The sequence below is a fragment of the Schistocerca nitens genome, chromosome 7 (genome assembly GCF_023898315.1).
Source record: "Schistocerca nitens isolate TAMUIC-IGC-003100 chromosome 7, iqSchNite1.1, whole genome shotgun sequence".
In the NCBI taxonomy this organism is placed as follows: domain Eukaryota; kingdom Metazoa; phylum Arthropoda; class Insecta; order Orthoptera; family Acrididae; genus Schistocerca; species Schistocerca nitens.
In genome coordinates this window covers 358,554,900-358,572,593 of record NC_064620.1, presented here as the reverse complement: position 1 = coordinate 358,572,593, position 17,694 = coordinate 358,554,900, and the positions used below count along the sequence as shown (strand labels likewise).

The window sequence follows — 17,694 nt, the reverse complement described above, 5'->3', positions numbered from 1 at the left end:
CGAGGGCCTTGAGAAAGGAGAGGCATTCATTTTCAGTACTGAAGAAGCACTGGGAGCATTCATCAAATGATTAACAACAATACAGCTCAAGTCAGTTTCAAGTTGTTCATAGCATGTTGCATGGTGTTTTGAACATGTCTCTGAGTTGAAGGAAGCTTGAGTATCTCTGGCAAGTATTGTCTCAGCAGTGTCACATGCAAGCACCTTTTTGAAACTGTTGTGATTAGTGATTAAACGTCAATTTCCTTGTATGCTAGAGACAAAATGTTGGTTATCTGAGTGGAAGGAAAGTCATTTCCAAGGAAATAAAGGAGAAAATAATGTTAAACATGGTCTTTTTTATCACGAGCATTATCATTCACTGGAATTAACCCCAAAAGTTCAATCCCAGATAGTTAAATTTTGGCTAAATAACTTTCATGAATGTATCCACCATTTATGAGACAGACTCAGATGGAAATGTACATGAACAAATTGGATTTTCATGTATTACAATTCTCTTGCACACAATGAGTTACTGAGCAAAATTTACCTTGCCAAGTGTAATATCACTACACTGGAACATCTTCCACATTTGCTCAGCCTTGCACTCACTCAAATCACATTTTTATAGCAACAAAAAATGACCTTGTAGGTACTGTTTCACAGATTGTGGAGAAATAATGGAATGTGTGGTACAGTATCTGAAGGAACTTCCTGCTAACTGATTCCAACAATACTTCAGACAATTGGACAATGCCACAAAAGTATGACTGCTGGGAAGGATTTTGAAATAAATGTAGTTTAAAATGGTGTAAGAACAATCAATAACTTACAAGCAAAAGAGGCCACTCCCTGAATAGCAGAAGCATTGAGTTGTCAACAGGTACACATAAAAAAGAAATAATACTTGCTGGCTTACGGAACAACTCCTTTGTTGGGCTAGAGTGAAACACACACACACACACACACCACTGAGCTGGCTGAACACACAGTTATGTGACTGGCCAGCATAATGTAGAGGTGTGTGTGTGTGCGTGTGTGTGTGTGTTTTCGCTCGAGCTCGACACAGGATTTATTCTGAAAACTAGCAAGTTTATTAAACTGATTGTGCAAACTTTTTGATTCTACTTCACATTTATAGTTATGATTCAGATCTATTACCTCATTTGTATATGGTATTTTTATGCTGACCAAAACTTCATCCTGTTGAATGACATTTCTTCTGTATCCAGTGAAGAACTTTTCATCCATTTTTATAAATCTCTGTCCTCGTTCTAGAACAGAAAGAAATCTTAAAGTGCATCACAAAATAGCTACAAAGTGAAAAGAGTTTCTATGGATATAAAATATTCATTACAGCCAATTTTCTCTCCTTTCTTAAAATGCTAGATGGAAATCCTCAAAAAGTCATTATTCATTGACTACCATGATGTCATAGTTAAGGATATTTCTTATTGTTCCACAATACCGATACTTCTCAACTATGTAATGGCAATTCAAACATATACATTTCTGTTATTGACCTACAGAACATTTACACTGTTATCTCAATGTCTTTCCAATTTAGGCACTCTTGTTGTGATAACACACACACACACACACACACACACACACACACACACACGGAGAGAGAGAGAGAGGGAGGGAGAGAGAGAGAGAGAGAGAGAGAGAGGAGGGGGGGGGGGGGATTCACTATTTAAAGTGTACCATTCTCTTTTCCTAGTAATAGAGTGAAACTGTTTCCGTTATATTTTTAGTGATAATCATTTGCTAACACATTTGTAATAGCTACCTGCACTTTGAACTTGAAGTTCGCATCCTGCTGCCATAAATACTGGGTTCAAGTCTGATATAGGTGACCCAGTCATTATATTACCACCAACTGCCTGGAAAAAATACATCAGTTGGAAGATGTGTGAAAAACAATAAATTGATATTTTCATCTCTTAGTGAAATATACACATAGTAGAATGTCTTTATTTGTCATTAGTAAAGTCTTGTTGAACCTGTCATCTTATAATGATCATTACAAGTCAAATTTAGGACATACATACACTAACAGAATATATACACATGGCTTAATAAAAACACAGATAACAGTTAGCATGTTGTGCAAGACTGCAAATTGATCATTTTTCAAAAGTGAATGCCTGTCCAGAAATGCATAGTCTGGACACTATGGAATGTTGAAGTCTGAGAACAGTGGTTTCATACATTGTGTCTAGTAACTTCATTGACTGGGTGTAGAACACATTAGTTGTCAGTCTAATTTACACATATGGACTACATTAATAGTATTCCTCTGGAAGCAATACATCTTACCTTAGTCTTATGTACCAGTACACAAGTAATAAACTGACCAATACACTGCCTGCAAATGGATAAGTTGATGGCAATGTTAGAGTTGGTGGAAGAGTGTATGAAGATAGGTTTTCCAACAGAAATACTACACATAATTCAACATTTCAAACAATTTAGAGAAATTATGGGAGACTGGAAAGTTATAAGTAAGTACCACAGATTGGACTTGGTGTTTTCCAAACTTGTAGTATGTGCATATAGCAAGTAATATTTTCTGTTTGATACATTTTCTTGTTATATAGAGCAAAACCCCATTTTTATATTCCTGTTTCTTACTTTTTCCCCACTTTCTACATTCATTTTTATCAGTCCCAACAGAAGTCCTGCTCTCTCGATGCAGTGTTTTCTATCATTAATTATTCTGTGTTTCAACATTCCCTGCATTTTAAGTTTTCTTTGAAGTTAGATTTATGCAAAAAGTGCATCATATTCCTGCTCAATATCAGGCTTGGAACAAAGCAGAAAACACAGACTATATGCAAAGTTGTTGATCATGTAGTACAGTGTTAGCATGGTAAGCAAGATTTTCATTGTTGGCATGTTGGATTGTGGCCGCCTGTATTATTGGTTTGCAGTATTTGGAAGGGTGGGAAAGTATGCTGAGTCACTGCTTTAATGATAATCAAGATCTGACAATAGAGACTCCAGAAGCAACCTTCCTTCTGCTCACCGTGTTGTATTACAACACCATTGATTTAATTTCACAGCCATTTACACCAATAACCACCAAATTTGAAGATGGACATTTCTATAATGGGCTTATACAAATCATTGTTACTTGCACATTAATCCGTACTAGGCACACAGTCTTAGGTTGGTAAAATCTGATGACAGATGTAAACATTCCTCCTAAGATGCTCTCTAACATGACAACAACTTCTGTCATCTTCCTCACCCAGCACATCCCTGAACCAAGTGACGTCATTGTCGGCAACAAGCTGTAGATTTTGTGCCTATTTTTCTCTGTTTGCAAAGGCTGCCAACCTTAGTGTTTTAACCAACATTGTTTAACAAGTTTTATTTACCATAATTTTATAATGATTAGCAATAAAAAGTCTGACATTAGAACATGAATATCTTTTTAATGTAGTTACATAAGGGACATTAACTTCCATGTTTTATTTACACCAGTGGATATGACTGTACACGTTTCTGTGTGTCAGTACTCAGATACTGCCTTTGTGACTGATGCTTTGTATGCTGTGGAGAAACAAGTAGAGGTAATTGCTGTTAGGAGGGGGGAAAAAAAACATTATTTCAGATTTTTGTAAATAGGCAACATTTAAATGGTTTAATTTCATATTTTGAACAACATAAAGCTAATGATGGTAAGAGTAATCTACTCATTTTGGCTTTTTGTGTTTCTTATGCTTTCCTGCATTTTACACATTTGTGAGCCAGTCTGCCGAAAAGTGTAAAAATGGGGCTTTATTGTAGTTCTAATGTGTGGTTTGAGTGTTCTGAGTATTGCTTAGTTCAGAATGCTGCCTTTGAAGGAGATACACTGGAGAAATTTGAAAAGAAATCATCCACCAGTACTAAGTATCATAAGCATTTGGTACGTCTAATGTGTGAAAAGGCTTCTGTGAATAAGACCTACATCCATACCACTTGTGAAGTCCATGCAACATTACTGAAGACCACCCTGGCAAGCAGTTTGCCCAAGTTATTCGCAGCTTTGCATATATCAGTCATAATTAACAACTTTAATACTACCTATTGATGAATCCAAATTCATTTGAGGTGATACTGTAAACTTTCACAGCACCGACAGTTGGCAAAACAATAATCCATGTGTGCGAGTGTTTACAGATAAACAATACAGGATCAATGTGATCATATGGGTTGGGATAATTGGTTGGGCCATATCAAATGTCAAACAGAATGCCATGACCTAACTACCTCATTTCTCCCAGAGATATTCTTTTCACCCTACAGGATAATGAGTCATGATGATTTCATCAGGTAATATCATTACAAAATAATAGTACTCTACACACTCAAATCACTGGGTTGGCAGAGGAGGACCTGTCCCATAGTCATTGTAGTCACCAGATCTTTCACCACTTGACTACTTCTTGACTATTTTCTCTGGGGTACTATGAAAACCACGATGTATGCTTGTGTAATACACTGAAGCGCCAAAGAAATTGGCATACGAACATGTATTGAAATACAGAGATAGGTAAATAGGCAGAATATGGCATTGCAGTCGGTAGCGCCTATATAAGACAACAGTTGTTAGATCAGTTACTGCTGCTACAATGGCAGGTTATCAAGATTTAAGTGAGTTTGAACGTGCCATTATAGACAGCAAAGGACTGATGGGGCACAGCATCTTCAAGGTAGCAATGAAGTGGGGATTTTTCTGTAGGACCATTTTATGAGTGTACCATGAATATCACGAATCCAGTAACACATCAAATCTACAACATCGCTGCGGCTAGAAAATGATCCTGCAAGAATGGGATGAATGGCAACTGAGGAGAACCATTCAACAAGACAGAAGTGCAACACTTCTGGAGATTGCTACAGTATTCAATGCTGGGCCATTCAATAAAATATCATTGATATGGGCTTTTGGAGCCAAAGGTCCACTCCTGTACCCTTGATGACTGCAGAACACAAAGATTTATGCCTCGCCTGCACCCAAACACAGACATTGGACTGTTGATGACTGGAAAGATGTTGCCTGGTTGGATGAGTCTCATTTCAAATTTTATCGAGTGGATGGATATGTACAGATATGGAGACAACCTCAATGAATCCATGGACCCTGGGTGTCGGCAGGGAACTTTTCAAGCTGGTGGAGGGCTGTAATAGTGTGGGATGTGTGCAGTTGGAGTGGTATGTGACCCCTGATAAGTCTAGATACGACTCTGATAGGTGACACATATGTAAGCATCCTGTCTGATGAATCGAACCCAGGCCCCCCAGCATGACAAGCTGGTATGTTGCCCACTCAGCTATGGCGGAGGACATCCTGTCTGGTCACCTGCATCCATTCATGTCCATTGTGCATTCCGATGGACTTGAGCAATTTCTGCAGGACAATGCGACACCCCGCACATCCAAAATTGCTACAGAGTGACTCCAGGAACACTCTTCTGGGTTTAAAGACTTTTGCTGGCCACCAAACTCTCCAGACATGAAAATTATTGAGCATATCTGGGATGTCTTGCAATGTGCTGTTCAGAAGAGATCTCCACCCCCTCATACTCTTACAGATTTATGGACAGCCCTGCAGGATTCATGATGTCAGTTCCCTCCAGCACTACTTCAGACATTAGACGAATCCATGCCATGTCATGTTGTGGCATTTCTAAATGCTCGGGGGGGGGGGGGTGTCAGTGGGTGAGGGGGGGGGGGGACTACACTATATTAGGCAGATGTACCAGTTTCTTTGGCTCTTCAGTGTTTAAGAGGTGGACCTTTTTGCATGATCCATGCTGCAATAAAATACTGAGTGTATTGCCACATCTGTTTCATCTTCAGTCTCTACACTGCTAATTTACACTCTGCAATTGAGCTGGAATGCAAAATTTTGACCCCCTTTTGTAATATACAGCACATTTGACAATCTTGTTGATTTTGATAATTAAATGTGAAACATCAACCAGTCGACATAGCGACATATCCACATCATTCTTTAACTGCAACACCCTACAACACACAGATCATAAATTTGTGGACATGAGTTCTATCTTAAAAAGTGATCAGTCTGCCAATCCTGCTCAACGTATTAAGTATTCTACAGGTGCAGTATATGTGTCCTCTTTCTGCAATAGCTAATGAGTTGCAAATTAATTAGAATACCAAACACAATCTAAAGAAGCTTTGCCATCACTGTTACACTTCACTCTTACACCTCACAGAGCCAAAAGCTATGCATTCTAGACAAGGGTTCCTCTTGAGAAATGTTTGTTTCTATCCTGCACAACTAATAAACATGATTTGTGTTTTTGTGATACATCCTGCATATATGTGATAGGCACAACAATAAATAATATTTTCTGGATACTTACAGCAACATTTCTGATCTGCTTTCCAGCAAACCAATGCAGCATTTCAGTTATAGCCACGAACACTCTTGTTTTATAACCTGAGAAAGGATTGAAAAATGGAAAGAGGGTTAATCACAGCTGCTTTCTCAGTTTTCATTTGCATATTATACAGCCCACAAAACACACACAAGACATCGTAACTTAAGCATCATAACAAAACAATCACCACTCACCAAACAGTTGATAGTATTAGCACAAAAAATGAGATTGTCCACAAAATAATAATAAAGACATACACAATGCCAGAAAGTTTTAAAAAAAGATATCATATGGTGCAAAGACATGTGCAATACAACATTTATGTTCACTATTTAATGCTGTAAGAATTAGTACTTCTGAAAATCATGATACAACAAAATTAAGTCCAGTTTGTGTGAAGCATAAACTTAGTAAACAAAAGTGTGTATTAGGACAAAGGAAAGTTGCCAGTTATAACAATTCTGAATTTCAAAATACGAACACATCATCAGTTCTGATTTTCTGACACTTATCTAATTGTATGGATAGTAACATGCTGTAAGATAATTTTTTTAATATTTATGAATAAACATTTGACTGGCCTGCCATTCATTTGAGGAAAAATAATAATAACACATGCTTGAAAGTACGATAAGCCACTCAACAATCTACTGAGGAAAGCCAATTCACTACAAGGGATGAAAATATGGATAATGTTCCATGACGTTCACTTGTGAGTTATAGGCTCTTGTTGTTGATTGTTGATGAACCCTCAATTTGTTTGAAACAGAAGATGGTATTCATTATTTTTGCCAATGGAGGCCATTATTTTTAGACACAATTAAGAAGCAATGACACAAAAACAATTATAATGAATTTGTGAAAAAAACTGTAATTCTGAAATGAAACTGCACTACTCTTCAAAAACTGACAGTATGGTCAATTTAGTTCTTACAAAATATTGCATTATCAGTAAATGTTGCACACTAACAAGAAAAAATTAACACAAATTACTGTTCAAAATTTTTGGTTGTAGATTATGATGATCAAACCGAAAAATTATATTTTATTTCTTCAAAAATGACTAGGTTACTCAAATTGTAAAGAGTACAGCAATCAGTCCCACATAATGTTTATTGCATGCCCAGAGTTTGGTCACTGTATGACCATCTTCAGTGCTAGAGGACATATAAAGAATCAGTTACCATAATGTAACATTCATGCCTTATTAAATGTACAGTCAGGGCTTTGATTACCCATCATCATGCCCTCAAATGAAGGTCATCCTAGCCAAGATCTTTCCCACCCCTCCTAAAGTGGTGTTCTGTCACCCACCCAATCTTCACAACATCCTACTCCATCCCTATGCCACTGCCAATCCCAACCCCTCGCCAGAGGGATCATATCCCTGTGGAAGACCGAGGTGCAGGACCTGTCCAATCCACCCACTGGCCTTCCTACTACAATCATGTTAAAGGCTTATCCTACTCCGTCAGATGCCAGGCCACCTGTGACAGCAGCAAAGTCATATACCAGCTCTGCTACAGTCATTGCATGACTTTATATTGTTGTGAAAACCAACCACCCATCCACTAGGATGAACTGCCAAACTGTGGCCAGGGGTGAAGCAGACAATCCTCAGACACAACGTGCAGTGGAACATAACACACTTGATTTCAGTGACTGTTGCACTACCTGAGCCATCTGGATACTCCCCTCCACCACGAGCTTTTCTGAACTGCGCAGATGGGAATTATCCTTACAACACATTCTCCGCTTGTGAAATTATCCTGGCCTCAACTTAAGGTAACCCACTCTCCCCACACCTACCATCCAACAGTTTCCACCCCATCTGTCCTATCACTTTCCCCCTATTCTTGTCCACCACTGTCTTTGTGTGCTGCTCTCTACCAACACACCCACCCATCTTTTCCCTTACCCATTCCTCTGTTTTTCACTGCCCCTTCAGTCCTCCTCCTCCCAACCTTCCTGCCCAACAGCTTCCTAACACTGTGCCTGGTAGCAGTCTCGTCCCTGCACACTCCACCAGACAGTGCTCTTCTCTCCCAACCTCCTCACCCCCACCCATACCCTGCTATTCCTTCCCCTTCCCTGCCCCCTCCAGATTGCTGCTTCCATTCTACATGATAGTTGCATTCCTGTCTGAGATTCTGGAGATGGCGGTCATGTGTGCGTGAGGTGTGCTTGCTTGCATGAAGGAATATGTGCATGTGTGTGTTTTTCCTTTTCTGAAGAAGACTTTGGCCAAAAGAAAATGTGTAACTGTCTTTTCATTGTGTCTGTCTGCAACTCAACATGTTATCTTTACAGTGAGTAGCAATGTATCTTTTCCTTACATTGTTGATATTCCAAACTGGAGATCCATTGTTTAAATGTACAGCTGCATAAGCTATAAAAGCAAGTTAATCATAAATACGCACCAGAAAATTTAAGCTAAAAACATTAAAACCACTTATTTATGCATAACTTGTCTATTAATGTCAAAGGTTGAGTTCAGACAGAGGTTGCTGTTTACAGTTACAATGCAGCTGACTTCAGTGGACATTATGTCACTCTGCAATACCCTGTTTACATGCGTGATGCACTGATAGCATGTATTAACTTTATTTTACAGTTCATATGTTTTATCATTTCATTTATTATTTCATACTTTTTGAAAAGTTATTTACGAAAAACAAATAAGGTGGCTGCAACAAAAAACAGTGACCAACATTTTACTCTTATATGTGGTGGTAATTGTGTGAACTAACTGGTGGCATCAGTTATTGGTGGACACTTTGCATTTGAACATAGTTTAAAAAGTGCAAAACATCTTGTTCAAAATACCTAAGTTAATAACTTTTTTTTATGAAGACCATGTTACATACTAAGCACAGTTGAAGGAATTGGAACAGACAAGACTGATGTTATAAGTTATTGTACCCACAGTAGTATGTAAAAGAGGACCAGAAATCTTACTGCTTTAAAATTTCCCTCTCTCATAAGTTTCACATAAAAAATATGTTATAATTTACAAAGTTTAGTGTTAAAACTAATAAACTTTCAACTACAATAATGTGGAAAATGAGTGATTCAATTTAAACCTTATACAACTGTACATTTAATAAGACATGCATGTTACCTTATTGTAATTGGTTCTTGATTGGTCTGGCACTGAATTTGGCCACACAGTGACCAAGTAATGAATACGCTCTAAATATTATTTATGACTGATTGCTGTACCCTTTACTACTTGAAATAAATATAGTCACTGCTTCTCCATGGAATCAAACCTGATAAGATGAGATTGCTTCCATGTATTATAATAATAATTCCCACCTTTGGAAACATTAGTAAATTCAGATATTTTGGAGTCTTTGTTACCCTCACAAGTTTTCCTCTCTACAGTACAAATTTAGCTATTCCTAAACATGTGTGGTTCCATAGCTATAATAATAATGAAAATTCTTAAATGTAACAATGAATAAAATAATGAAAAGACGACCACTGACCCATAGGTGACAGACATATGGTGCATAGACATACATAACAGAATACAGCATTCACCACCTTTTGAGGGCTATAGCGCGCGCGCCCACACGCGCACACGCACACGCACACGCACACACACACACACACACACACACACACACACACACATACACACACACAGGCACAGGCACAGGCACGGGTACCTGTATGGACCATGCTGCAGTGACATTAATTATTGAATACTGAGAACAGTTGCCTGAGCTGATGGCTGTGGGGAGGGTTCAGGGAAGGATGCACAAGACAAGGAGGTGATAGTTAGAGAATTCAAGTCAGGAGTAGGAAAGACAGATGACTTAGCAGCTGCGCAATACAACAGAAGGAGTTCTGAGGGTGTAGAGCATATAAAAGATATGGGGATGGGAAAAAGAGAGAAGGGTAAAGACAGAGAGGACGAGAAATGGATAGATAGATGGAAAGGAGAGAGGGGGAAGAAAGAAAAAGAAAGAGAGAGAGAGAGAGAGAGAATGCCTGAATTTGGGGAGGGGAAGGATAGTGGTCAGAGAAGGCAGTACGCATCTGAATGGGGAAAGAGTGGTGTGGTCAATGACAGAAGAGAAAATATAAACTGAGGTAGTGGGGGAAAAGGTCAGTGAAGGTATAACCAGGAGGATTCAAGAATACAGGAATTGCTGGAGAGACAATTCCCATCTGTGTAGTTCAGAGAAACTTGTGCTGGATGGGAGTATCCAAATGGCACACAAAATGAAGCCACTATTTAAGTCATTTGTGTTGTGGTGCACAGCATGATTGGCAACTAGATGATCAACTTCGGGGGTTTCAACAGTTTGATGCTGTCCATTCATGTGAGTAGATAGTTGGTTAGCCATCATGGGAACATAAAATGCTGCACAGTAGCTGCAACATAGCTCTTACATAACAAGTCAGGTTTCACACACAGCTCTGTCTTTTATATGTTAGGGAATGTTAGTGACTGGACTTTTGTAGGAGGTGGTAGATGAGGGTAAGGGATGCATCTTGCACCTGCTTCCTCTACAAGGGAATGACCCATTGAGTGCCTCTACAAGGGAATGACCCATTGAGTGTAGGATTTGGAGCAGGTTTGGAACAGGAATGGACAAGGATATTCTGTACATTGGGTCTGTTTATGGATGAGCTGGGTTGGCTGTTGTCTGTCAGTAAAGGCTTTGGCAATGTTATAAGTAATTTTGGAAACTCCTGCTTTCCATTGCAGATAAGGCATCCACGGGTAGTGAGGCTGTAAGGAAGAGGCTTTTTGATATGCAATGTGTGACAGCTATCAAAGTGAAGATACTGTTGGTGGTTGATGTGCTTGATGTGAACAGACATATTTATGGAGCCTTTTGAGAGATGATCAACATCTATGAAGGTGGCTCATTGAGTTGAAAATGACCTAGTGAAACAAATTTGGGAGTAAGTGTTAGGCTATGGAGGAAAGAGCAAAGGTTGTCCTTTCCTCACTTGTTCTCTGCAGTGGAAACATTCCTTCACCACACACCCCACTGACAATGATCAACAAAAACTCCACATAGAACTTTGTTTAAAACAGTTCAAATCTCCCTCTAATTGTGATCCTCCTCCCCTTCCACCCAGTCATCTCCTGCTAATCTTTCAAGAATTCTTCACCTCTAACTTAGCCTTATCTTCCTTTCCAAAATCCCTCCCTCCAATGGAACACCTCAATGTCTGTAATCTGAAAACCAGTCCAGATCTTATCATCCTTCCTGCAGACAAATGCTACAACATTGTCATTGTGGATCACAGTAGGGTCTCTACCAACTTCCTAACACATCTGCATACAAACCTTATGACTGTGATACCATCCCAGAAATCCAGTATGAGCTCCAGCAGTTCCTCATGGCCTTAGATCTACACCAAATCATGATCTAATGAATCCATCTCCCTCCTCTCATACCCTCAACTACACTACTCCCCAAACTCTAAAAATCCAACAACACAGGTCTCCCTATTTGTCATCCCATTGTGACTGGTAACAACATTCCCATAGTATAAAATACTGCCTCTGTTGACCAACATTTCCAAATCATTGTCCATAACCTTCCATCCTGTGTCCAAGACACTGCTCACTTCCATCATTGGCTTTTCACAGTTCCTGTCCCATTACCACCAGACTCCTTCACAGACACAGTGGATGCAATGTCCTTGTATACCTTGCAGCCATGGAGCATTACCTTTCCCATTGTCCCCCCATATGAGATCCACCAGGTCCTTCCTAATTCTCCTGGCTAGCCACATCCTAATCCACAATTATTTCACTTTTAAAGGGCAAATATATAAAACAAATACATGGTCCTACCACAGGTATTCACATGGCACCATCCTACACCTATACTTATGGGCCTCCTGGAGGAACCCTTCCAATCCAGCCAAAAACTCTTTGTCTAGCTCAGATTCATTTGTGACATTTTCATGACGTTTCCTCCATAACCTCAAGTACTTACTCTCAAATCAGCTTAGCCTGGTTCTTCTCAACTCAATGGGTCACCTTCCTAGATGTCAATCTCCATGTTTCGGATAGCTCCTTAAATATGTCTGTCCATAACAAGCCCACCAACCACCAACAGCATTTCCACATTGACAGTTGTCACCTCTTCCACACTGACAAGTTTCTTTCTTACAATCTCACCACTTGCAGATGCCACATCTGGAGCGGAAAGCAGGAGTTGTCAAAATATGCTAATAACCTTAACAGAGCCTTTATTAACTGACAATATCCTATCGAGCTCGTCCACAAGCAAATCTCCCATGCCATCTCCTCCTCAACACCAGTAAACCTGCTAACCAGCAACTGATCAGCACTCCTCTGATCACCCGGTATCACCCTGGCCTTGAAAAGCTCAATCACATCCTTCCTCAGGGCTTATAGTACTTCTTGTCATGCCACAAGAGGAGGTACATCGTACCCACAATCCTACCTTCACAACCCAAGGTAGTGTTCTGCTAATCTCTCCACCTACATGTTATCCTTGTCCATCCCCATCCAAAACTGCTGCCAGTTCTGCACCCAATGGGTCATTCCCTTGAGGAAGACTCAGATGCAAGACTTGTCCCATTCGTCACCCACCACCTCCTACCAAAGTGCAGTCACAAATGTTTCTTAGCTTATAACAGGCAGAGGTATGCATCAAAGCAGCCATGTTATATATTAGCTATGCTGCAATTAGTGTGCAGCATTCTATGTGGGCATGATGGGTAACCAACTGTCTATTCACATGAACTATCACTGCTAAACTGCAGAAAATTGCAAACTTGATCATCTAGTTGCCCAACATGCTGCTCTCCTCAACACAAATTACTTAAACAGCTGCTTCACTATGCATGCTATTTAGACACTCCCTTCTGGAAAAAGTTCCTCTGAACTACACGTGAGGGAATTATCTCTCCAGCATATTCTGTATTTTCGCAGTCCCCCTTGCCTAAACCTCTGCTAACCTGCTAACCTGTTTTCTGCTGCTGTACTATATCTTTTCTATTCAGTCAATATCCACACCACTCCTTCCCCATCCAGGCTGTGTACTGCCTTCCCACACTCCCACACCACTCTTCCTCCCCATTCCCCTAGTGGCCAATCCAACACACTCTCTCTCTCTCTCTCTCTCTCTCTCTCTCTCTCTCTCTCACACACACACACACACACACACACACACACTCTCACCCACTCACCCCCCCACCCCCACCCCCACCCCCGCCTGTGTGCTGACTGAGACTTGAACTTGGGATCTTTGCCTTTTGCAGGCAAGTGCTCTACTGATTTATCTACCCAAGCATGACTCACAACCTGTCCTCACAGTTCTAATTCTGCCAGTACCTTGTCTCCTACCTTCCAAACTTCACAGAAGCTCTCCTGTGCAGGAAGTTTGGAATGTAGGAGACAAGGTACTGGCAGAATTAGAGCTGTGAAGATGGGTTGTGAGTCATGCTTGAGTAGCTCAGTAGGTAGAGCACTTGCTAGAAAAAGGCTGAGGTCCCGAGTTCAAGTCTTGATCTAGCACACAGTTTTAATTGGCCAGGAAGTTTCATACAAGTGCACACTTTGCTGCAGAATGAAAATTTCATTCTGGAAAGACCCCCTGGTTGTGGCTAAGCCATGTCTCTACAATATCCTTTCTTCCATGAGTGCTCGTTCTGCAAGGTTCATAGGAGAGCTTATGCAAAGTGTGAAAGGTAGGAGGTGAGGTGCTGGCAAAATTAGAGCTGCCAGGTTGGAACTGCCAGTACGTTTCATATCAGAGCACACTCCGCTGCATAGTGAAAATTTCATTCTGGATTCAGTCTCCTGTTTTGTATGGGCCTCACAAATTTGTGAAATATTCTAATAAGGGGTGCATAAGTGGTTGTAAGCAGTGTCCTTTGTAGACTGATTGCATTTTCCTAATATCCTGCCAAAGAATTATTGCTTGCCACCTGCCTCAGCTAATACTGCAACTATGAGATTACTCCATCTCATACACCAACAAACTGTTACACCTGGGTCTTTGTATGAGCTGACTAAGTCCAGTTGTGACTCAACTGTCCACCCCCTTTAGCTGAGTGGTCAGCACGGTGCAGTGCCACGCTAAGGGGCTCGGGTTCGATTCCCGGCTGGGGTGGGAGATTTTCTCTGCTCAAGGACTGGGTGTTGTGTTGTCCTCATCATCATTTCATCCCCATCTCCGACGCACAAGTCAGCAGACAGGAATGCAATAAGTACTTGCCCTCAGCAGCTGAACTTCCCCGAACAGGGAACTCCTGGCCCACAATGCCAAACGCTCATTTCCATTTTTTTGTGACTCTATTATACTTTAGTCATTGGATACTACTTTCCTATATATTGTGAGGTGCACACTTTACATTTCTGAATATTCAAAACAAGTTGCCGATCTTTGCACCACTTTTGTATCTTATCAAGAGCTGACTGTATATTTGTTTACTGTGGCAAACAGGCATCCATCTACTCCTTACTGTGCGATTATTGGCAGATGCATTTCCATGTTATTGTCTTGATGGTTTGTTATCCAATGACGTCAAGACTGCCTGGCAATGTTGCTCTCCTGACTTCACTGCATTCGGTGGTCCCTGACACAGCACCTGACCCAGTGACCAGTGCCGTTGTGACTCCATGACTACTTGGCCGCTGCCCTCAGTGCACTGCTTGGACCAACCACCTCCAACGACCACCACCTTTGTCGCTGCATCTTGTTTTTGGTGGCACAGCCATGGACCCCAGTGATGCCATCTTGATACCAGCTGCTTCCTGATACCAATCCTTCTGCTCCACCAGAGTCTGCCACCATCAGACTGCACCATTGCTGCCTCTTCTTTTGCATGCAGCTTGCCATATTTTTCTGGTTCTACACTGCCTAGAGATCTACTGCTACTTGTTCCTGACTTGTGCACATGGCCCAGGCTCTTCTTATTATATGCACATACTTTTTGTTTCTTTCAGTGCCTTTCAATGCCTTCTAAGTGCTTCTGCACAAGAATGTTTTATCTCACTGCTTCCACATCACAAATTTCCCTCCCTGGTGCTTTTGCACTGCACTTTTCCCTCCAAGTGGTTCCAAACATCATTTACTTCAGATGCTCATACACCACACTTTTCCCTCCCATATGCTTCAGCACTGCTCTTTTCCCTCTGATGTGGTGCAGCATGTCATGATTTTATCCTGTATGCCTGGGCATGGTAATAGTCATCCCTCATGATTTTGAATCCTTTGCATATATTTTATTCCCTTTTTCACATTGCTATGCCCTCTGTGTCAAGTTGTCACTTATGTAATATGGTTTCCTTACAGATTGGTTTTTGGCAGCTCACACATTTGCCACTATCAGTATTACAAGCCACCCCAGAGGTGCATTCCTGTCTGCTGAGTCGCAGTGCCACACATCCTGACCACTGCTGCCACAAGTGCAGGAGCCTGCCTGCCATAAAGTACTTGGCTCATCACATGCCATGTGGATGGTGGGTGCCAGTTGTCACCTGCGGACTTCACCCAGGACTCCAATTTCTTGCCCCAAATGAGGGGAGGGGGGAGGGGCGGGGGAGAACAGGGTACAGGAGGAATGCTATGATGCCATAGACATCTGGCACTGACAGCACCATGCACAACTTATTCATTTTATGGGTTGCAGCGAGCTCAGCCCCTACGGTGCAGATGACATGGAACTTTATAGCTCTGGAACTCCACAGCCAGAGTAGCAGAGGATGTCAACAGCATTCCAGCCAGGTCATGAGGTGGTGTACATTGTGATGGTAGAATTCGTTGGCAAACTGCACCTCTTCAAGCATCCACCTTGATATGTGCCTAAAACAGGCTCACGCATATCCGTTTACAAGGTAGCTATTTAGCACATCTTGCACAAGGGCTGCAGAGAGCAGTTCCATTGCAGCCACCAACCTGAAGAGCTCCACTACACCGTGCCAAGGACGGGGCCATCAACTTTTTTGAACAGCATACCATCTCCACAGTTAGGACTCTTAAGTGATCAGTGACAGTCTCATTGAGACTTGGTACAATTATACTGTTGTTCTTCTAACCAATGAGATAGTGTCAGACTGGAGATTTCTATCCTTATCAGGCTTAGATATCTCATTACAGTTGACTCTCAATACTTCTTCAGCAGAGTACCTCTTTAGCGTTGTTAAGTGTTTATTCTTCTTGACAGGAGCTAGGATTTGCATTTTGGCTTTAAACCCGACATCAGAAATTTATCTTTCCTTTTAAACCTAGAGTTATTAGGACTTCAAGACTGCTCATTAAAGAGGTATGACTACAGAAACTTAATTCATTGTTTTTAATGTTAAACTCTTAATACTTAATACTTAAACATTGTGTTCATTGAAGTGTGTGTATCTCTTTCATGTACTGTGGAACTTATTGATTTACTTTGTGATTCTGGAAGTCTAACTGGCTCCATTAATTATAAACCATCATTTATTTTGTTTCACTTCATGAAGGGGGATTAGCATCCATTTTGTTTCACTTATTGAAGAATCATCCTTTGTTTTGTTTCATTGTGAAGAATATTTTTGTGAAAATTATGTTCAATGAACTTTTGTTTGTTCCCTATACCTGGGCTGTTTATTTGTGCCTGCCAGTGATAGACACATCACAGAATACAATATGTCCCAGCCAAGATTTTTCCCTACTTCTGTTCAGTTCCAATAATCTTCTTTCTTTTCCTATTTCCTTCATTACTTCTCCATTCTGTCAGTCCACTTCACATTAAGCATTCTTCTTCATACCCACATTTCAAAACTTTCTAATTATCATTCTTCTTTCTTTTTGACAATCCACTATTCACTGCTGTACAGCACTACACTCCAGACATAATAGTAGTAAGCAATCATTAATCTGAAGATTGTTTTGAACACTGCAGTGCTTTGCTAGGCATGGTCCTGTTGGACATGGTATGCCATTGACTTCTTCTGTCCTTTGAGAGCTAACTTAACCAGTCAGTTATAGGGAACCAAAAGTTTAACAGATTCTGAACCTCAGTGTGACTTGGTATTTTTCACATCAACAAACATTGCAAGAGGTGAAGGAAGTGATAAGCAACTGATAAAAATCCCAGAACTGACCAGAGTTCAAACCTGAGAGCTTTGAATTTGTAGTGTGGCACTTTGTCGTACAGCCATTGAGACACACACTCCAGACAAAACATTTAGCAGATCTTTTCCTCAGTTCCATTTGAATTCTTATAGATGTTAGTAACTACTTCATCTTTTCAAATGCTCTCTTTCCCATAGATATCCTCTTCCTTGTTTCTTCTGCAAGCTTCCATTCTATGTCATTAA

At 40.6% G+C, this 17,694-nt stretch overlaps 1 protein-coding gene across 1 annotated transcript in view; it reads right to left on the bottom strand.

Annotated features, from left to right (window-relative positions):
* Positions 1-17,694, bottom strand: part of LOC126194690 (xanthine dehydrogenase) — a 262,170-nt gene that overhangs the window by 89,067 nt on the left and 155,409 nt on the right. The window contains exons 8-10 of the mRNA XM_049932909.1: positions 6,369-6,445; positions 1,775-1,868; positions 1,144-1,256 (exon numbers count right to left, since the gene is read on the bottom strand). Coding sequence (XP_049788866.1) covers positions 1,144-1,256; positions 1,775-1,868; positions 6,369-6,445 — 284 coding nt within the window. The remainder of the gene's footprint in view (positions 1-1,143; positions 1,257-1,774; positions 1,869-6,368; positions 6,446-17,694) is intronic.